Here is a 23,380-nt window from a genome sequence, read left to right on the forward strand (position 1 = left end):
CTCACACTGTGACAGGCCTTGACCACCTGCAGCAACCGCGCGCAAACAACCTGTTAAGGCTGCTTCGACTGGGTCAAAAGTCGCTGTAAAATAGACTACTAGGCGATAAGCACCTCCATGGACCTGTGTCATAACAGACAAAGAACAAGCATTGCGTTCATGACAAAAAAATATGAATGGCTTTGTGTAATCTGGCATTCCCAATGCTGGAGTGATGCACACACTCTCTCTCAACTCAGTGAATGCTTTCATCTGATCCTGGTCTTCAATCAATCAATCAATCATTTCATTTGTACAGCGCACTATGTACCCGTCAGGGTTTCGAGGCGCTGGGGGGGGGGGTGAGCTGTTAGCGGTCGAAGAGCCAGGTCTTGAGGAGTCTCCTGAAGGTGAGGAAGTCCTGGGTCTGGCGTAGAGAGGTGGGAGAGAGTTCCAGGTCTTGGCGGCGAGGAAGGAGAAGGATCTGCCGCCGGAGGTCTTGCGCTGGATCCTGGGGATGATGGCGAGGGCGAGATTGGCAGAGCGGAGTTGACGAGTGGGGGCGTAAAAGTCTGGAGTTGAGGTAGGTAGGTCCGGTGTTGTGTAGAGCCTTGTGAGCGTGGGTGAGGAGTTTAAAGGTGATCCTCTTGTCCACGGGGAGCCAGTGGAGGTCCTTCAGGTGAGGGGAGATGTGACATCGGCGGGGTATGTCAAGGATCAGGCGGGCGGATGCATTTTGGATACGCTGGAGTCGTTTGATGTCTTTTGTTGGGATGCCTGTGTAGAGTGCGTTGCCGTAGTCAAGTCTGCTACTGACGAGGGCTTGGGTCACCGTCTTTCTGGTTCCTGTTCGGATCCACTTGAAAATTCTGCGTAGCATTCGAAGGGTGTTGAAGCAGGAAGAGGAGACGGCGCTGACCTGTTTAGACATGGTGAGGGCGGAGTCCAGGATGAAGCCGAGGTTTCTTGCGTGGCTGGCTGGGGTGGGTGGGGGTCTGAAGTCGGTGGGCCACCAGGAGTCGTTCCAGGCCGAGGGGGTGCGCCAGAGGATGAGGACTTCCGTCTTGTCGGAGTTGAGCTTCAGGCGGCTGTCGTTCATCCACTCGGCGATGGCTTTTAGTCCCTCGTGGAGGTTGGTTTTGGCGGTGAGTGGGTCTTTGGTCAGGGAGAGGACGAGCTGGGTGTCGTCGGCGTAGGAGATGATGCTAAGGTGATGTTGGCGGGCCAGTTTAGTGAGGGGGGCCATGTAGACGTTGAACAACGTAGGGCTGAGGGAGGAGCCTTGGGGGACGCCGCAGATGAGGTTGGTGGCTTTGGAGCGGAAAGGGGAGAGTCGGACTCTCTGGGTTCTGTCGGAGAGGAAGGATGAGATCCAGTTTTGGGCTTTATCTTGGATGCCGGCTTCATGGAGGCGGGTCAGTAGGGTGCGGTGGCAGACTGTGTCAAAAGCGGCTGATAGGTCGAGGAGGATGAGGGCCGAGGTTTCGCCGTTGTCCATTTGAGTTCTGATGTCATCTGTGGCGGCGAGGAGTGCAGTCTCGGTGCTGTGGTTTCGTCTGAAACCGGATTGAGAGGGGTCTAGGATGGAGTTGTCTTCGAGGAAGTGGGCGAGCTGTGTGTTGACGATCTTCTCGATGACTTTTGCTGGAAAAGGGAGGAGAGAGATCGGTCGGAAGTTTTTGAGGTCGTTGGGGTCAGCCTTGGGTTTCTTGAGGAGGGGTTGGATTTCTGCGTGTTTCCAGCTGTCTGGGAAGGTGGCGGAGTTGAAGGAGAGGTTGATGATCTTGCGGAGTTTGGGGGCGATGATGGCGTTGGCTTTGTTGAACACGTGATGTGGGCATGGGTCCGTGGGAGAGCCTGAGTGGATGGTGTTCATGGTTGTTATTGTTTCGGTGTCGTCCACGTGGGTCCAGGCGGTGAGGCGGCAGGCGTCTGTGGAGATGTCAGGGGTGGGGTCTGGCGGCGGAGTGGCGTTGAAGCTGTCGTGGATGGTTGTGATTTTCTGGTGGAAGAAGGTGGAGAGGTCGTCGCAGAGTTTCTGGGAGGGCGGGATGTCGTTGGAGTTGGCGTTGGGGTTTGAGAGTTCCTTCACGATGCCGAAGAGTTCTTTGCAATCGTGGGCGTTGTTGTTGATGCGTTCAGTGAAGTGGGCGCGCTTGGCGACTCGGATCCGTTGGTGGTGTTCACGGTTGGCGTCTTTGAGGGAGGCGAGGTTGTCGGGTGTGCGCTCTAAGATCCACTTCTTCTTGAGCTTCTGGCAGAGGCTTTTGGAGGCGGTCAGTTCGTCTGTGAACCAGGCTGGTTTTTTCTTTCCTTGGTTGGCGGTGGGTTTCTTGAGTGGGGCTAAGGTGTTGGCGCAGTCGAGGATCCATTGATGGAGGTTGATGGCGGCAGTGCTCGGGTCGGTTGAGTCGGGTGGTGGGTTTTTGACGAGGGTGCTGGTTAGTTGGTCTTGGGTGATTTTTCCCCAACGGCGGTGAGGAGGTAGAGGGATGCGATGGTGTTCGGTGATTTTCGTATAGGAAAAGTGGACGCAGTGATGGTCGGTCCAGTGGAGTTCGGAGGTGTGGCTGAAAGAGATGTGGTTGCTTGAGGTGAAGAGGAGGTCAAGAGTGTGTCCGGCGATGTGGGTGGGAGTGTTGACCAGTTGACGGAGTCCGAGGTTGAGGAGGTTGGAGGTCAGTGATGCGGTGTTGACGTTGTTGTTATTTTCCAGATGGTAGTTTAGATCTCCCAGGAGGATATAGTCTGGGGAAGCGAGGGCGTGGGTGCTCGCGAGGTCGGCGACGGTGTCGCTGAAGGGGGATCTTGGTCCTGGAGGGCGGTATATGAGGGTTCCTCTGAGGGTCGTGTTGGGGTCCGTGAGGATCTGGAAGTGGAGGTGTTCGGCAGTCTTGAGGGTGTCGTCCGTGTGGGTGTGGATTTTGAGGGTGGATTTGTGGGCGATGGCTATTCCACCGCTGATTCCGTTGGTTCGATCTCTTCTGGTGATTTTGTATCCCTCCGGTATGGCAATTGCGATGTCCGGGGCCGAGGAGTCGTTCCACCAGGTTTCGGTCAGGAAGGCCACGTCAGGGGCGGTGGTGTCGAGTAAGTCCCAGAGTTCGATGGCGTGTTTTCGTGCGGAGCGTGTGTTGATGAGGATGCAGTTCAGGTGGTTGGTGTTGGAAGTTCTTGTTGTTGGCTTCGCCGTTCTGTCGCAGGAGAAGTTGCAGGTGCGGCAGGAGAAAGGTCCTTTTGTGTGCTTCGGGGTTGCAAGGAAGCACTCTGCGGAGGGGCCGGGGTTGAGTGCGCGGAGTTCGTTGGTTGAGTAGCGGACGCAGGGGATGCGGGGGGTGCGAGGACCAGGGGGGGTGGCGCTGGGCGCGGTCCAGGCGCGGACGGGTGCAGACGGGCTTGCCTCTGGCGGGCCTCCGGCGCGCCAGCGGCGCGGACGCGCAGCGCCAGCCATTAAGAAGGGAGGGGGGAGGGAGGAGCAGCTGGGAGGCGGGAGGCGGGAGGGAGCGGCGAATGGGAGCGCGAGAGGGGCGGGCCGCAGGGAGGCAGCGGCAGGGATCTGAGAGCAGGGGGAGCGCACAAGGGGCAAAAGGCACAAAAAATCGAGCGAAATTAAAGGCAGTCACAATATGAAAACACACAGTGTGAAATACAGTAATGGCACAGTACACGATCGGGGAAACAGCAATCAGAGGGGCACAACGGGGACAGAAGCGCCGGAGGCGAGGCGCAGAAAAATGAGAAAAACAACTTACAGGACGGCGGAAAGCGGCACACGGGTCAAGTGAAGCTAGTCAGAGCCCACTAGACCCCAGGGATGAGGCGCAGGAGGATGCCTGCGGGTGGAGGAGGGCCTCGAACACGCAAACAGCAGCGTGGTCGGGGGACAGAGGCAGGAGGCAGCAGGTTGGTGCTGCGGTCGTGGGGGGCGAGCTCAGGACCCGAAACAGGTCAGAGGTCGCTCACTCGCGACGCGCAGCGCCAGCCATTAAGAAGGGAGGGGGGAGGGAGGAGCAGCTGGGAGGCGGGAGGCGGGAGGGAGCGGCGAATGGGGGCGCGAGGGGGGCGGGGCCGCACGGAGGCAGCGGCAAGGATCGGAGAGCAGGAGGAGCGCACAAGGGGCAAAAGGCACAAAAAATCGAGCGAAATTAAAGGCAGTCACAATATGAAAACACACAGTATGAAATACAGTAATGGCACAGTACACGATCGGGGAAACAGTAATCAGAGGGGCACAACGGGGGCAGAAGCGCCGGAGGCGAGGCGCAGAAAAATTAGAAAAACAACTTACAGGACGGCGGAAAGCGGCACACGGGTCAAGTGAAGCTAGTCAGAGCCCACTAGACCCCAGGGATGAGGCGCAGGAGGATGCCTGCGGGTGGAGGAGGGCCTCGAACACGCAAACAGCAGCGTGGTCGGGGGACAGAGGCAGGAGGCAGCAGGTTGGTGCTGCGGTCGTGGGGGGCGAGCTCAGGACCTGAAACAGGTCAGAGGTAATGGGATCTGTAACCTCCTTATGTGTCAGCTGCTGCAATGGCTTAGCAATCTCAGCAAAATTTGGAATCCACTGACAACAATAACCTACCATCCCCAGAAACATTCTGACATCTCTCTGTGAAGTCAGAGGAATTCTCTGCAGTTTCATAGTAATCCTTTCTCTGGAAATTCTCCTTGACCTCTTTTCAATTTGGTGTCCAAGATATTTCACGGACTTCTGAGAGTACTGCAGTTTCAATGGTGACACTTTATGTCCAAACTTTCACAAGTGATTCAACAGGGCAATCGAGTCGTATGTACAGTCGTCCCTTGTTTTGGATGCGATCAGTAAGTCGTCAATGTACTGCATCAGAGTCGAATGGTACGGTAGTTCCAATGACTCCAGATTCTTTTTCAAAATCTGGTTGAACAGAGGTGGTAACTCCGTGTACCCCTGAGGAAGCCTGCACCAGCTGTAGACTCTGTGTAGGAATTTGAAACTAAAAAGAAACTGACTATCCTCATGGAGAGGCACAGAAAAGAAAGCTTGTGACAAATCAACTACTGTGAACCACTCTGCATCGCATGGAATCTGAAACAATATTACTGCTGAGTTTGGCACTACAGGACAACACTTGACCACCAGGTCATTCACTTTTCACAAGTCTTGCACAATTCGTACTTTCCCACAACGCTTCTTCAGGCCCATTATCGGTGAATTACATGGACTGCTCAGCACTTCCCTGAAAACCCCTTGTTTCAGAAAATCTCCAATTATATGCCCCACTTTCATCAGAGCATCCTGTGCCACAGCAGCATCATCAGTAGAGAGCTCCTGTGGCTCGGAGAATCAACCGAAAGTGACGCCGCAGACGGCGGACGAATTGGGGTGATCATGGCACTGTTGGACACCAAGGTGGGGCACGCTGACCAGAAGAAAGGCCCCAATGGACTCTCTACCAACCCCCAACAGGCTTCTCGCCCATTCAGGAGAATGGCAAGAACTAGATGTATTTGTTGGACCACGTTGCTCGTTTGCACGTTTTTTCTGGGCACTGTACAGTTAGGGAGGGGCTCTGGGGTAGGGGGAGTTGGGGTTACATAAGTTTGGAACCAGTAGGTGCATAAATGAAAAAGGTCATTAATATATGGGTCGTTGGAGTATACAAAGCGGAAGAGAGATCAATAGGAGGGAGTGGGACCCGCATCCCTCACAAGACATACCCAGATGGCAGACTATAGCCTTTTAACATGGAACGTACAGGGAATGGGGTCACCTGTAAAAAGGCATAAAGTATTGGCCCACTTGAAACGAAGAGGCATACACTTAGAAATGCTCCAATAAACCCACCTGACAACGAACGAGGTAGAAAAGTTGAAACGCAGATGGCGAGGGCAGGTGTTTGCCACTGGGTACTCATCTTACTCTAGGGGTGCACAAATTTGGATCCGTGCCGACGTGCCAATTGAGGCAAGGTCCATAGAAGTAGACCAGGAGGGCTGATTTGTAGTAGTAGAGGTAAGGCTACATGGGACCCCGATAGTGTTGGGAAGTGTTTATGCCGCCAACCAAGATCAGGCGCCTTTTTTGCAGCGTCTTTCGAGTCGCATCACCCGTCAACAACATGGGGAATTACTAATAGGAGGAGACTTTAATAGTGTCATGGACGTAGACTTGGATCGCTCCCCACCCCCACTACAGGGAGCAGCGACACACAAAATAGCCAAGAAAGTAAGAGAGTGGGTGAAGGCATGGGGAATGGTAGACATCTGGCGAGAACAACACCCAAACGATAAGGATTACTCCTTTTATTCTGCACTACACCAGTTACACACTAAAATCGACAGGGTGGTGTGCACTCCCGGGATAGCAAGAGGTATGTTCTATACTGAGTACCTGGGATGAACCATATAAGACCATAATCCGCTACTGGTAAAGTGGAGAGTAGATGAGGATAGCCCCCCCATACCGTTGTGGAGACTTTCACCAACAGCATTGGAAGATCAGGCATTCAGAGAAACTCTCAGGTCTCACCTAGCAGACCAAATTAAGATAAACAAGGGGTCAACGTCCTCCAGGTACATGGAATGGGAAGCACTAAAAGTGGAGACGAGGGGTTATAGCATAGGGCAGACGGTCGTATTAAGCGAACACTAGAGCGAGAAGTAATTAAGCTCGAGGAGGTCATACATAGATGGGGAAAAAAGGGACACAAGAATGCGCAAGAAAAGGAGGAATATGAACAGGTGATGAAATCCCACTCACGTGCGGAAGAACAGCTCCGCTGCCACTGCTTCCAGAGACACTTAGGCCCAGTGACGAAGGAGGAGGTACTTGAGGCTATCACGCAGTTGGCCCCAGGGTAAACACCAGGTACCGATGGGCTGCCAATGGACTTTTATAAGAAATACTCCAAGCTATTGGCCCCACAGCTGGTGGACCTTTATACAGAGGCACTACACCGAGGCCTTCTCCCAGACACACTCAGGGAAGCAGTAGTGATCCCTCTACCCAAAACGAAAACAGGCGAGGCGTCAGTCACCAACTTCAGGCCACTCTCGATGCTAAACAACGATTTTAAAATTCTCAGCAAAATTCTGGCTAACCTTTTGCTGCAGCACATACCCGCCCTTGTACACGCGGATCAAAATGGATTTGTACCGAACCGCAATACATCACTCAATCTCCGACGGCTCTTCACCATCTTACAGATGCCAGGAGCAGTGAAGCTGCCAAAGGGGATGTTACTGGACATAGACTTCGAGAAAGCCTTTGATTCGATTCGCTGGGATTACCTGAGAGTGGTAATGCTAAAGATGGGCATGGGGGACAAATGGGTAAAGTGGGTGGACCTGCTCTACACAGCCCCACAAGCGAGAGTTAAGACAGGGAAAATTATCTCAACATCCTACACCATACATAGGGGCACCAGACAGGGATGCCCATTGTCGCCGCTGTTGTTTGCCCTAGCTATCGAACCCCTGGCTGCCTACATTCGAATGGAAGGCAAGGGCAGGGGAGTGAAATGGGGAGGAACTGAACACAACATCTCACTATATGCCGACGATATCCTAATTTACCTCAATGACGGGGATACTGGACTTCACTGGGCCTTGCAGGCTCCGGATCGGTTCGGAGACCTATCAGGATTAAAACTTAATAGAGGCAAAACATACGTTTTCCCGATGACAAGGGGTTGCGCCCGGCCATCTGCATTCCCGGAGGGTGTGGTATGGGCCCCTGCTACATTCAGGTACTTAGGAATTCAGGTGTACCACGATCCGAGGGACCTGCGGGAAGGTAAACTTGGCAAGGCGCTCAGCTCCCTAAGAGTATCTGTGGGTTTCTGGAGAACCCTGAAACTCTCTATAATGGCCAGAATAGCACTAACCAAAATGGTCATGTTACCTCGCCTCCTTTATTATTTCACTAATTTACCGATACTGATCTCAGCGTCATGGTTTGGGGAACTAAATTCACTACTCAGAGAGTTAGTGTGGGATGGAGGCCGGTGTTGCACGGCACTATCAACGTTATGCAGGCCAACCACTGAGGGAGGTCTAGGAGTTCCTGACTTCGAACTATACTACTTATCTTGCCAATTACAATGGTCTGCCAGATGGACTGCAGGTGAGGGCACCCTAGATAGACACACGGTGTGCAGAGAACTAAGCACAGATGAGATCATGTCAGAAATGGAGGGACGGAAGATGAAGTCACAAGGAAAGAGCACATTGACGAAAGTGGCACCACGGTGCTGGAAGAGATGTTCAAAGAGGGTAGGAATAGGCAAACCCTACTCCCCAGCATTACCACTAAGCATGTTGAAGGTAGAATCGACTGATGGGAATAAGATGGACACAGACCTAGGGCCTTGGACAAGGGCGGGAGTAGAGACAATAGGAGATCTATTCGGGGAGGGGGTGCTGAGCCCATTTATTGAGTTAGTAGACAAAAAGGTGGTCCCCAGAGGACAGTTCCTTGTGCACCAGAGACTAACCCACATCGTACAGGAACACTGGGAAACGATCAACGCGGAACCTGCTACACACCGCGTGTTACACCAACTATTGACAATGGAGGCAGATTCCCACCCAATCACAAAACTATACAAAACACAAATTGAGGACACACTAGACCAGTTGAGACCATTGAGAGATAGATGGGAAAGAACCCTCGAAAGAGAACTATCAGACACGGAGTGGAAGAATATACTGGCATACCCAAAGAAAGTCTCGAGAAATACCCGTTTGAGATATAACCAGTATAACTACATTCATAGGACACACCTTACTCCGCAGCGCTTATCCCGTATATATGGAGGTACTCCTGCGGGATGCCCCAGATGTGGTGTTGTGGGCGCCGACCTTGATCACATGATCTGGCATTTTCCAGTGATCCAAGCTGGATGGGGGATGGTGATGAGTGATTTGGAGAAGTTGATGGGAGGCCCAATACCACAAACCCCAGCAATATGCCTAGTAGGCCTGAAACAAGGACTTACAATTTGTGAAGGTACAGGAGCGCTACATAGATACTACACTCGCACTATATAGACGACTAATAGCGGTGGGATGGAAATCCCCTAAGGGCCCGGCTTTGACCGAGTGGCGACGGGATGTAGAGAAGTGGACAGGAGCTGAATTACAGGTCCTGAAGAGTGAGGAAGCAAGAGGGTTACGCCAAACACCAATAGCCCCGACCTGGGAAAAGATACTATCAAAATGGAGACAAGAAGTAATGGGAGAAGGCAGTGACACAGGAGACTCGGGTTAGCAGCTAGCTAGTATACTTAGGCGGAGCAGAGAAACACACACCAGAAGAGCCTTTACACTATGGAGGGATTGCGATGGGAACATAAAACCCCAAGAATTAGTGAGCAGACCTCATATCAGGAAGGAGGCGAGGGGAGGAATCAGAGGACGCTGAGATGATAGTAGATGAACCAACACATAAAATAGAAGGGGTAAAAAACGGATAAGGGCAAGGCGGGATAGAACACTACTCCAATATGGCCTCCACATCAAAAGACAATTGGGAATAATGGCACCATAGAGTTTGAGTTTATGTTTATGTTAAGTTTAAGCCGACAGGATAAAAGTAAGGACCCATCAGAGATAGTACTCAACTAAACCAAATACGGGGAAAGACACAGGTTAAAAGCGAATAAAAGACAATAAAGCATGTAAATAACCTTGAGAACATGTAACACAAGCCGATTCTAAAGAGAAAAAAAGAGTAATGATGCTTAATTGTAAAGCAACCTTGAAGAATGAACATGTATTGAAGAATACAACCTGTAAATGGCAAAATGTTAAGAAAATATATTTAAAAAATAATAATAATAATTCGGTTATTTCAGTAGCCAGCCTTACACGATTAATCTGTTCTTCACCCTTAGATGTATTTCGAGGGGAATTCAGACTATCTAACCACTCATTTAACTGCTGTGGTGTTAATCCCTGTAATTAAATATTACTCTTGGCACCTGTTGTACCACCGCAACTGGAGTTTGCGGTGTCAAAAGCTTCAAGCTCTGACTTACACTCGGGCCATTTACAGCATCTGGAAGCACAACATGTGGACTAAGATCCATTAATGGCCTGGATCAATCAAAGGTCTGACCCATAGATGAAACCACCTGCACATGCTCTCTCACCCCCCATCTCAGGAGGCTTTGTGACATTTCACCCTGTTCTCCTGCAATCGGCTTCTTTTGCGCAAACAATGGCACCACTTGACCAACAGTAATTGGTAGTGATATCGCATTTGGTGCTCCTCTGACACCGGCATTTTGTGGAAGGACTACTCCCATACTCTGATTCATTGCTGGTGTCACATCTGACTGTGCCCCTATCATTGGTGTGAACTTCGGCAAACTCTGTGGCTGTGCCTGAGGCAACAACATTGGAGTCAGTTCAGTCTGAACTAGCATCGGCCTCTAAACCACTTGCTCCGTAGGCACCACTAGTTTTGATGTTGTCTCGAGAATTGGTATCTCTGGATAAATTCTCTATACTGAAGTAGTCACTGCCTTAGGAGTACTCTGCACTACCCCTTGTACCTGTCCATTATCTGTCTGTACTGGTCCCACTGTCCCGACACTTGAGCTGGAGCAGTTGGAGCAGAACTAGTACTTGGACCTCCTTCATGTATCGCATTTGGTGGAGGTCGGTCCCTCAACACCTGAGTAATGAGATCCTCAACATCTGAATCTTCTTCTTCCACATAAGTCTTTTTCTTCTGCTTTCCCCCTGACGAACTCTTAACACTCTTGCCAGTTTCCTCTTTATCTTCTGACTCATCTTCCTCTGTGATTGCAGGAAACAACTTAACACCCTGCAACATCACCATTCTCCACTTTTTCTGTTCCCAATCCCATCTTGATCTGCTAAAGACTTCTCTACCTTTCTTATTCTCCTCTGGAATTTCATTTCTTGCTGCTGTCTTGCTATGAGCTCCCAAACTGTTAATGCCTCAAACTGTGCTGGTCTCGGAAGTGGCTTTGTCTTATATAATGTAATTCGCAATTGATCCAAAATACTCAAATTAAACGTGCCATGCTCTGGAAACACTAAAGCTCCCTGTTTCTCTGTCAATTTGCACCACTGCTTTAACCAAAGAGATGGTGCGACACCTCGCTCCTCCATTACAATAAATGCCGGAGAATTTTCTGGTGGGGTCAGCTCCCCCACTGTCGCCTTAATGCATGTATCGCCCTTCATGGCACTCCTAAATGTTTTGAAAAACTTCATCTTTCACTGTTGTATTTATTCGATTCAATAAGGAAATTACTTTTACTCCCAAGATTTCCTTCACCCGCTTTCTCAACCAATTGCCTCTTATGGACGGCTGCCAATCCACTCGCGACTCTTCTCACTAACCAACCTATCCCAGCGTAGCTCACTCTGATGTCACACTCACACACTGCGGCTGACAAAGTCTTGCGGCTTGTCCTCCTAATCTTCAACTCACACAGAACTAATGCAAAATTATTGCGAGCACTAACCAAAAACCAATAACCAGAAAGAAATCAGCTGGTTTTCTACAGGAAGGTACGCAATCGCTCCAGAGACCTTACGGATTGTCACTGATGGCCCTTTCCCTCATGCAGCTATTCCTCTTTCTTAGTCTCCCACATTCGCAAGCAAACTTGGACCCGCTAATTTTACTCTCAGCTGATCAATGGGTCTGTCCTGATGCACATAGGACTCGCCAAATTTCAGTCAAAATTTTCTCTTACTCACTAAACTTTCATACTGACTTGTTGACCACACCTGATCAACCTACTAAATCAGACAGATTACAACATATAACCAAGTGTCTCCTACACTTGTCAATATACTCCGGAGTCTTAGACCACGCAGGGTCCGTACATCACCAACAACCATGTGGACAATTTTTGAGCACAAAGCGCCGCAAACATATGAAGTTTGACGACTTCCCTATTCTCATACTGTGGAATATGCACACTCCTAATAAACCTCAACTGGAGTACGCAGACTTCCGACTTTCCTCACATACATCACAATTCACCTGCGATTTGTATAAGCCTTTGCAAGGGCAAACTACCACTTTCACACTATCAAAAAGACAACAAGAACATACCTAACTTTACTAGCAGGATCCAGGACCTGGGAAAGTCATTTCAGGGCTTAAGGGGACATCATCTTTGCTACAATTGCCATTTCAGAAACAAAATTCAAATCGCATAAAATGAATAACTAACCCTAATTTAAAATACCACCATAACCATTGGTCACCACATAACTATTTCTCCAAGAAAACTAACCATCAAGCTGCTAAGTAAACTTACAAGGGGACGCGCAAAAGGGCGATGAACCTTTTGATTCGCACGGAGTATCCTAGCTATAGTGTAATCAATGTGCATCAATAATCAATAAACATATCAATAAACAAAAACATCAATCATTAGTGAATAGTGTCAACATCTCATGAATAACCACAACTCAATTATACGTTTCAGCAATTTTATTTCCCTATTTGTTACAATGCTAAGTCATAAGGTTAATTCAAACTTTATTCAATTCACTCAAGATTAATTCATTAGTGACCACCAATAACATAACCTAATCAGAACTTGAGAAAACATGCTTTCTAATGCCTCAACATAAGCAAATATAGAAGAATGTGTTAACATGAATAGCAGAGTTCAGCAAATCAGTCCATCAATCATTTGTCACCGTATATGTCAACACCTTAGAATAGGAACCCTACCTAACCGAGATTAGCATTGGCATGTGGGACTTCATGCGAAAACAGTTTAGAATATGAATTTTGAAAATCATGTAGCTAGGAGAAAAACTATAAAACAGCGCAGTTGGTACCTAGAAAAAAAAGGCACAAAAGTCAATCAGTCACATTGTCATAGCTACCTATCCACGGTATGGATCAGCAACAAAGTCAGTCTTTATCTTCAATCAATCAGCAAAGCATCAGGCTCTGAAGAGCATGAGCCCAATGACAGAATCTCAAATGTCTTCCCCCCCAATATTGCATCAATTTCAGAATAAGTTCTCTCCTCAATATCCGCCCTAACATCTCCCCATCAGTTCTGAAGTTTTCCCCCTTTGTCACGACATTATATTAAAGTTGCCCAGACTATCCCCCAAATCCTAATTGGTCGTTAGTCACCATATGTGACGCTAGCCAATGACTTTTATTTTACAAATCTATGAATTCTAATATTTCACCGTTCTCAGGGTGTCGATTGGTTCACTGTATGATGTCCTCATCATCCGGCTCACCAGGTATCGAAAGTGTTGCATCTTCTTCTCCAGTCAGTGTCTCTATTGTTCAAGTCCTGGGAAAGTGCATCTCGTCTGCTTTATAACAGGTGTGATACAAATTTGATTCCCTCTTCTCCTGTCTGTCGGTTCATTGCAGAATATTCTAGCTAAGCAAATTTTATTACACAAGTGGTTCAGGGTCAGTTCAACACATCAGCTTTCTACATTGCATGATTATTCAGCTTCTGCATGAGGCCTGGCAAAACCAGGCCATGACTTCGGCTAAGTTAGCTCTACAATATAATGAAAAACATACGTTATATCTCTCAATATGACATATTACTACATTGTTAATACGCATTTTTAATATTTCACGCATTTTGTATCATGTTAGTGTCATGTAAGTTGGTAGCCACTCTAAGTGGGCACATTTTCAAACGTGCACATTATTTTTCTACAATAATTCTTTCTACATATTATTATTATTATTCAAAATGCATAAACTCTCATTAATAATTTTAATTTACATATCTGCTTCAGCAGTAATAATATGTCATAGTAAGGGTTATGCGTTATGAAATTGCTTTATTAATTAAAAAGCCTTGACTTAGCGGAGGTCATAGCCTAGTTGCACGGCCTCATGCCAAGCTGTATTTCTAAACCGATTAATAAAATGGCTGTTTTAGAGAATTAAATTGTGATTTTCCACAGTACTATCTAAATGTGCTTGTAGCTAAAAGTCTTTCTCATGAGAACCGCTTGCTAGAAGATGCTGTTCTTGCTAAATGTAAAATGTTGTGTGTGATGTGTGTAAGATTGACTTTCTCAGGAGAAGAACAATAGAGACACTGACTGTGGTATAAGCTACAACAATATTGTTACCTGACAAGCCAGATGATGAGGACATTACATGAAAAGCCAATCAGCGACATGTGAATGGAGTACTAGTAGAAATTACAGTTTGGAAGTTTTAGTTTTATTGGACAAAGTGTGAACATGCGATCCCTTGACCAATATGGGCTTGGGAAGTAGTTTTAGGGAATTTAACTTAACAGGACTGCACTTAGAAGACACCAGCATAGCACATTTTGCCTTCTTGCCACCGTCATAATTTCTTGAGCATCTTGACAAGAGACGTGCTTAACTTTATTGCTTAAAGACTTTGCCTTTTCCGAACTCTGATGCTGAATCCTGATGCCTTGCTGACCGGACTGATGTCCTGATAACGAAGACTATCTTAGCTTGCAAATCCTATTGAGGAGAGGTATTATTTTACCCATGTGTTTGTTATTCCTATTTGCTTTTCCTTTCTAGGTACCAACCGCACTATTTTGATAGAGCCATTGTTAGATGTTTTCTACATTTGTGTTTACTTAATTGTTTTTGCATGAAGCCCAACATGCTGATGCTAATCTGATGTTAGATAAGGATCTCCACTAATGACAATTTGTTATAGGGGATAATGTTTGATGTACTTCTTTGCTGAATTTAATGTATGTAATATCGTTTGCGCATTAGTTCTTACTATTAATTTGCACAGTAACCTTAGAATATATAGTAGTTCAAGCTTTGATTAGATTTTGTTTCTTTCGTAGGTTTGGATAGCCAGTGATGTTTCTGTATGTGTATCATTTGAATTTGAGATTATTTTACGTGACATTACCATCGTTAAAATAGGTAAATATATATTCTAACTTTTACTAAACAGTGTGGCTATTCATGACCTTTCAGTCATGGTATGTGACAATTACAGACTCCATTGATTACTAATGTTATTGAATGTCATTGACCTGCCGGTACTGGATCTATGGTAGAACATCTTAATTGTTAGTCAAAATGTTCATCGACCTATTCACGTCTCCTTGTAAGTTTACTTATTAAGATCAGACGCGCTAACAGTACCACGTAGATAAGTTCCAGACAGTCTCCTTTTCTGTAATTTACCCCATGGAAATTTACCACATGGGAAAGTTGTTTAAAATTTAAATTACATAATTATGTCATTTTTAAAAAGGACTATGTAAGGTTTAGGGGATGAGAAGAGATTAACAAATGGGTAAGGGTAAGGGGGATCGTGGTAAAGGAAGGTAAGGAGTTTTTAGCATTTAGGAGTAGGTAGTGGTACTGGTAGGTAAGAATTTTAGGTTTCAGGGAAGGGTAGAGGTTGAGCCTCTTTAGCCTCTTTGGCAGCACTATTTGGTGAAGCTTACAATGTATTTGGCCTAATTCAGACCCAATCCTCTTCCAGATGACATTTGCTTACTACCTCTAAACCTGCATTCTATTTCTGCTAAAAAATTACAACTAAGTCAAGTGTTATGTTTCAGAAAGACAAGTCTCATGACTACAATGAATATCATCTGCTTCACCATCTTCAAAACTCCAGAAAGGATCATTGTTAAGTTGTTTATAGTTTAAGAGGCTAGTGTCTGATTTAGGTATTGCATGTGGGCACATGTAAGGCAGTGACCACTAATGTGTGTTATTATTATGGGTTTTCAGAATGGAGATGTGCCTAACATGTTGAAACTAGTATAGTCAGAGGGCCTCCCTCTCTGTGTTAAACAATATCCAGTTATCACTCTATGTCTAAACTCCACATTATTAGCATAAGGATGCATTTGGATACAGCCAACAGTTGTGCTTTCGTCCGAGTAATAGGACTGGGTCTGCTTTAGTGGATGTTTGTTCTTTTGCAGTTTTATAAAACACAAACTCGGTCCAAAGGTATTGAAACATTTTACATGAGCACTCTTTACATTACACAAGGCACAGGGAGATTAAATTGATTTGCCCAGAATGACATGATGTTGAGCCAAGCCAAAGGTGAGACTAGACCCTGTTTTTCCAGTTCCTAAGCTGGCAACTCTAGCTGTAATGCCATATCCTCTCCTCTACATCAAGCAAAATATTCTGTGGATTCCAGAAATCAAGTTTCAAATTGTTGTAAGGTTATCAGCAGCTTTTCATAAGGCTTACCTTGCTTCTGGAGTGCAGTGAGATGGTGGCTAGGTTTAAAGGATTGACAAAACAATGGCTCACCTTCTTCGTAACAGAGAAAACATATGGCCTGTAGAGGAGTTTTGCCATCAGTTTGCTCAAATCTTGTTTTTGATATCCTTTAGGGCTCAGGCCTCTCAATCCATTGCTTAACATAAATTTGCAATCACTGACAGAGCTACTAAGGAGAAAATATTCTGACACTCTTCTTTACATTGATGCTTCTTGAAGCCCGATTCATAGTGCAATTAAGGGAGAAGGCACCAGCATTATTTCTGTGACTTTTTGCTCCAAGTCCAAACCTCATGCAGAGCAGTTCATTGAGTCCAAGCAGACTATGAAAAAAGCCTTGCTCTTTCAAAACGCTGTGTTACTGCTGGTTTCAGAATTACTTTCAGCTGTTATGCCGACAGCAAAGAAGGCTGTGTAGGATATTTGGTTTGATCATGAAATCACAATGAAGGGACAGGTCAGTGAGGGCATCACATTCTATAATTATCATTTGTATTCTGGCTAAAAACATTCTGCCATAGCAGATTTCAAGTTCAGGTCTTCTCTGCCTATGTCCATCATATGGATGGAGGATGTGATGGAATAACCTGTGAGGCCTTGCATGTTACTAATGACAGGACCAAATCGAATATGTAATCAAAAGCAGGAAATACGACCATGTTAAAAGATTTTTGACAACTTTTCCCGCCTATCAAAAAGGTCAACACATTTCTATGGGGGTAGGTGGATTCACAAGCTATCATTAGATGTAATTCCTATATTGCATGTTGCCAAAACATAGTGAACTTAAAGCTTGAAAAAAGTCCTACTGGAACAAATACATTCAGACTTATTTTTCTTACAAAATAGCCTCCACATTCCCCCAGTTTTCCCAATACCCTGTAGAAAAGGTTAACACATTTCTATGGGGGTAAATGGATTCTCAGGCTATCATTAGATGTAAATCCTATATTGCATGTTGCCAAAACATAGTGAACTTAAAGCTTGAAAAAAGTCCTACTGGAACAAATACAATCAGACTTATTTTTCTTAAAAAATAGCCTCCACATTCCCACAGTTTTCCCAATACCCTGTACAAAAAATAATAAATATTTCAATGTAACATACAAAAAGTGTAAAAAGATTGAACATGTTAAATAATAAACAGTTACAAATTACAATTATTATTAGAATAATTAATCAAAAGAACTGGATATTTACTTAAAAAATACTACTGATCTAATCCCCCCAAAAACTCACCTTCCCCCAAACAAATACATGGTTATACAATTATACACTAAAACGAATACATAAGAAAGTCAACCACTGTAAATGTAACTTAGCAAACAATTAGTATGCATTTGAAAATAGCACTACCCATCCAAACTGCAACAGACCCATAACCCATAAAAAAATACATTGTTTGAAAACATATAAACAAATTAATGTATAATTTAAAGGTATACACAAAAATAATTTCCAGTTTAAAAAATGTATAGTTAATACATTAATCAATTATTATAAATATATTTTATCAAAAACGCTACATGCTCAATCGCACAATAAACCCCACAACCCGAATTTTAAATGTATTACGTACGTAAGACAAATAATAAACATATGGATAACAAAAAATAAATAACAAATATGTTCATCCATTAATATTAATTAATTAATATTTTTTTAAAACCTTGCCCATTCAAACTCCAATAAAACGAACAACCTAAAAAACTCTACCCATTTCTACAATATTTCCAAAGATAATTTAGCAATATTACCTGTGGGGGAGGGCTCTTCCAGGTAGTTACTGACCAGACTGTGGTCAGAGGGACCTTGACTTCATCTCGGGCCCTACTTCACCCCAAACAACCAACAATACAGGGACACCATTCTAGTATAACACTGGACACAATCAGGGAATCTAAGGGCTTGATTTACAGTTTGGCGGATAGGGTTACACTGTCACCAATGTGACAGATATCCTGTCCTCTGTACTACAATTCCATTATGTCCTATGGGCATCGTAATTTCTGCCAAACTCTAAATCAGGCCCTAAGCCTTCATTAGACCTCTAAGATGAAGGTAATGAAAAACAGTACCCCTGGCATCACCTGCCAGAGATAACCCGGAGGTGACCTAGAACCTGTTTTTCCAGAACATGGCGGCTTCATGGGTAGAAAAGAGCAGAGTACTGAAGGAAGCTGAAACTTGCTATTGTACCACTGGAGCTGCTGTTTATTACCGTAAGACCACACAATGGACAGCTTGCTGAAAGTGACACCAGCAATGCTTCCTTTTCACAGAAAAAATCTTGTTAATTCTATTGCAAGAGTAGCAGACTCCAGTGTCCTTTCCAATGTTCCAGTTACTCTCTAGTCTGCAAAGACATTCCTCAGGATACAACCTTAGAACTCACAGAAAGACAGTATTTGTTTTCAAGACTACATCCTTTAACCGTACTGAGCTTGAATTTGTTCCATAATTCTCACTAGCAATGGTGGAAAGTTAATAAATTAACATAGTTTGAAACTAACAAGGGATACAGTTGGGGTAGGGTGGGTTTGTATTTGCTTGTTTGAGAGTCTGGCATGTGTGTGTGTCTGCGTGTATATATGGAGTGCGTGTGTGTGTGTCTGTTCTTTAAGATAAGCCCATGAGATTCGTGGCATGCAGCAAGGCAGGGTTCCCTAAAAAATGTTAATAAATCTAGCAAGGTTCTGCAAGTGGACAGATTGGTGTTAGGATGCATTATGATTGTCAATATGATTTACAAGTACTGTAAGTCTAGTAAGCATAGGACATAACAAGGCATAACAATGGCGAGGCAGTGCAAGTAGTTAATCTGCATTGGCAGCCAGGGGCAGGGGTGTGGAATTTGTTCACTAATCAACTTGTCCAAGGGCCAATTCCTGTTAATTCCACTTGTCCCATCTACTGCCAACAACCATGTCACACATGTTCTAGAACAGATATATACACACCCCTCCTTAGATAAACACACCTGCGCAAATACACACATCTCTCCTTAGGAACACATAACCATTCCTACACAGGTGTTGCAAAGCCAGGTGCAATCTATTTGAAATAAAATATTCCACAATACATGAAAGTGACTTGTCTGAATAAAATGTCATATTGCGTAATAAATAAAGTCCAACAAGTGAGCTAAATATGAACATGTACCTGTGTTGATGCCTTCAGTCACAATCCATGCACCTGTAGTCTCTGCAGCTTTGATCAAACCTTTGCTGATGACCTGCTTGACTTTAGAGGGAAGCTTGAAATTCTGCACTCCCCCATGTACAGAAATCACTAGCTTGGGCAACTCCATTTGCCATTCTTGTACCATGAGATGCAACAGCTGGTCCAAGTTGGTATCGTAAGAGGTTCTGATGTACTGCAAAATAGTATTCACACATGTAGGGTCAGTTGTGCCATAAGTCAGCAAAGCACAGTATGTCTTCCTGATGTACAAGCAAAGAGCAATAAGTAACATAGACTGTCAAGTACATGCCTTAAATATCTTATATGAGAAACAAGTAGTTTATGATTTTATTGAGGGTAGTCTCTCTACAGCTCTGTTAGAATACCGTACAAGCTGGTTTGACATGAAAGCAATGCTAATTCAACATTGACCAGTTACATATCAGAACAAGTTATCAACCATCCTTAGCCAAGCACATTTGATTGTGTGCATAGGGGTACACAGTAGGAAAAATTAATCAGCTGACAGCATTAAAGTTGCCAGCCCTCCTGAGGAAATTAGGGCCATCTATATACACAGATCAATCAGTATTAATTCCCAAAAGTTACATTTAGTTAGATGTAATCAATGGCTGTTATTCTAAAGGTGCCAAGATTCCTGAGTTAAGTGTAAAAAGGAATTTGTACCCAAACTGGAAGATGTGCAGACCTAGCAGCACCCCATGGTATTTTCAACACACAATTTTCAACCAGGTAAACTCCCGGAGGAGTTCTGGTAGAGAAAACCCATAGTATTCTGAGTTTTCACTTGCTGGAATGGTGAGAACAAAGAGGATTTTTAAATCATTCCCTTCATGCTGGAATGCGGAGCTTGGAGTACTGCCCTGTTACATTTTTAACCCAGTCTTTTTGTGATATTAGTGTAAGAAAACTGGCAATTAGTTGTGGAGCCTGCACAAGTAATGGGTCCACAGCTGTGCGTTTTTTTCTCTTATTTTTGGTGTGGTGGGCATGCCCATTCCCACCTGGGCACCCTGAACGGAACACTTCCTTAGCAGCCCTGGGAGCCCTAACCCCACTCTCACAGACCCCCCCAGGCTGCCCCAATCAGCTCCCCACGCAGACTGCACTCCTGCATCTAGCTTTGGAGCCGGCAGTGGCAGTCCCCCTTCCTTGTTTCCAGATCGGGGCCCAGAGCTGGGGATACCGGGCCCCTGGGGGACTGCTCAGGGGTGCACCGGCATTCTCCCCATCTTTGTGTGGCTGGGGGGGAGCAGAGTAGGGAATCACTGTCCCCCATGGGGAACATCTGGCCCAAGGGTTGGGATCGCCTGGCCTGCTCACTTCTGGGGAGGGGGCCCCACGGACACCCCCTTGCAGGTAAAATGATGTACTATTTTCCCTGGCAACCCTGAGGCCCTGGCCCACCCAGGGGGTAAAGGATCTCCCAGCAGCAAAGCTTCATGCTCACCGAGGATGTGCTGGGGAGCCAAAGATTGAATAATTTTCTGGCTCATATCTCGGCCCCAATTGGACCATTTTTCATGTTATTAGGCTTGTTTTGCTCCAGGTGGTAAACCTGGCCTCAATTGAGATGAGCATTGCAGAGAGCGTGATTCACTGGCTCCCTGCACCCACCCTTCTCCTTGGCTTTCTCTTGGCCTCTCTCCTCCTTGGTGCAGAAGGCTAGTCATTCCCCTAACTAGTCCTCAGGTTGTGTAAAGGGACCAGCTTCTCTGGTCCTGGGGAGAGCCCCACTGGTCCTGGGTTCAACCAAAGACAGAGTCCTTGGTCCAGATAGCCATCAAGGGGGGGGGTTCTTCCTTCCAACTGTCTGTGATTGCTGTCTTCAGTTCCAGTGTCCAGCAGAATGTTGCAGTCAAGAGAGAGCTCTCTGCCCTGCACAAGACCTTTTAAGTGGGGGCAGGAGGTTCCAACAGAGATGTACCTCTGAACCATCCTGCATATCACCTCTCCGTCCCATCCCAACCTTCCTGTACAGCCTGCAGGGACATTTCAAAAAGGTGTTACCCAGTGGTCACTTGCCACATCTGCTCTGGGGACCTCAGCTCTGCCCCTCGCTGACATCACTGCAAGGACTTTTCTAATAAAATCCTTAAAGGGCCCATTCCTGGGATGGCTCCAGAGATCTGGGCTCCCTCCTTTGCCCAGTGCCCCTCAGCAGGCCCACTCCTGGTACAGTGTGACATCTGATTGAATGATACAGAGCATTCAACCCCACCTCTTTCCTCCGAGGGAGCTAAGTGAAGCACTGATAATTGTGCCCTTTGTGTGAAAGCTCTTTGTTACTGCTCCTGAAGAGAAATGTAATTAACTTGGCACAGAGGGTGAAAAAAGGCCTGACTCTGATCCTGAGCTGAGCCAGAGAAATATATCATTCTTGGATGGCCCATAAGCTGTAAAAATATCTTTTTGGAACTTGTAGAATTGATAGTTCCAAACATGGTTACGCCCCAGTTCATTATGTCTTTGATCTTGGCAGGCCAAAGGCAAACAAAGCTGGAATCTAAGGCAGCCTTCCCCATAGGTGCATAATAGAGTGTCACTGCAGACAAGACAGTAAATCACACTGACTTTTGCTACTAACATCATGAGGCCCACCCCAGGTCAATATCCAATCCCTCTCTGTGCTAAGCTACTTGTGAGCACTTACCGGGCTGCACACAACAGGCATCTCAAATGCGCAGCACTTACACGTGTGCACACACTTGTGCACGTGTTCATGTGTAACCAGCCAAGTGCCCCTTATCGTTACTGAGTCCTAGCAGCAGTCTTAAAAGGCAGACACTGGCAGTAAACACCTACAGTCCATTTATCATGAGTGTACCATGGGTGAGTCACAGGTTGTGAGGCTCACCACGGCGAAAAAGTAAAAGACCAGGTGGACAAAAAAACTAAAATAAAATCCAGGCAGATTTGATGGGCAGAATCCACTTCCTTACAATTAGTGTTTATGACAGGAAGATGGCAGCTGAGCACAAAATAGCCACCTCTCACTAGAGCTCTTCTCTGATTGATGCACCCTCAGAGAAACCAGGCATTTTCGATATGCGTCAAAGTGAAATTCTGAGGCCATCTGGGCCTCTTTTTTGCTGTCTTGGTCACAAGAGACCTTCAGACAGCAGAATGGCAGGATGAAGGTGAAGGACACAAGATTGCAGGTCAGAGTGTAACAAAAGTTTTTTTTTTTAATATTGCACATTGCTCATGCTTATACTTGGTTGTGGTGAGGACACGGTGGTTGGAGCTTACCTGGTAGGACCAGTAAAACAAAGGGACTAAAATAGGAAAATATAGGAGGACTTAAAAACCCCCTAAAAGCACCCATCAACCCTTGCACCATTAGACATATGAATTCATAGGGGGCAAATTTACAGAGCAGGGGCATTCTTTTGGCACAAGAACTGTAATACAACAGAAACTTTCCTTCCTATTGATTGGCTTCAATGGTTGTTTGTTTTGGAGCATTTGGCAATGACATCAATAATTAGTTACCTCTAATCTTCTTAATGTGGTGAAATGTCTTTAACCTGCTGTAGGAAGTTGGCTCTGTATGTGCTATTTCAAAGTAAGGAATAGCATGCACAGAGTCCAAGGGTTCCCCTTAGAGGTAAAATAGTGGTAAAAAGAGATAATACTAATGCTCTATTTTGTGGTAGTGTGGTCGAGCAGTAGGCTTATCCAAGGAGTAGTGTTAAGCATTTGTTGTACATACACATAGACAATAAATGAGGTACACACACTCAGAGACAAATCCAGCCAATAGGTTTTGTTATAGAAAAATATCTTTTCTTAGTTTATTTTAAGAACCATAGGTTCAAATTTAACATGTAATATCTTGTTTGAAAGGTATTGCAGGTAAGTACATTAGGAACTTTGAATCATTTCAATTGCATGTATACCTTTCAAGTTATTCACAAATAGCTATTTCAAAAGTGGACACAGTGCAATTTTCACAGTT

The 23,380-nt window shown here is 45.5% G+C and overlaps 1 protein-coding gene across 1 annotated transcript in view; it reads right to left on the bottom strand.

Moving 5' to 3' along the window:
• TRPM6 (transient receptor potential cation channel subfamily M member 6) overlaps positions 1–23,380 on the bottom strand; it is a 1,083,502-nt gene that overhangs the window by 665,082 nt on the left and 395,040 nt on the right. Inside the window, exon 5 of the mRNA XM_069229129.1 lies at positions 19,378–19,591. Within this exon, the coding sequence (XP_069085230.1) occupies positions 19,378–19,591 (214 nt within the window). The remainder of the gene's footprint in view (positions 1–19,377; positions 19,592–23,380) is intronic.

Source organism: Pleurodeles waltl, chromosome 1_1 (assembly GCF_031143425.1).
Source record: "Pleurodeles waltl isolate 20211129_DDA chromosome 1_1, aPleWal1.hap1.20221129, whole genome shotgun sequence".
NCBI classification, from domain to species: Eukaryota; Metazoa; Chordata; class Amphibia; order Caudata; family Salamandridae; genus Pleurodeles; species Pleurodeles waltl.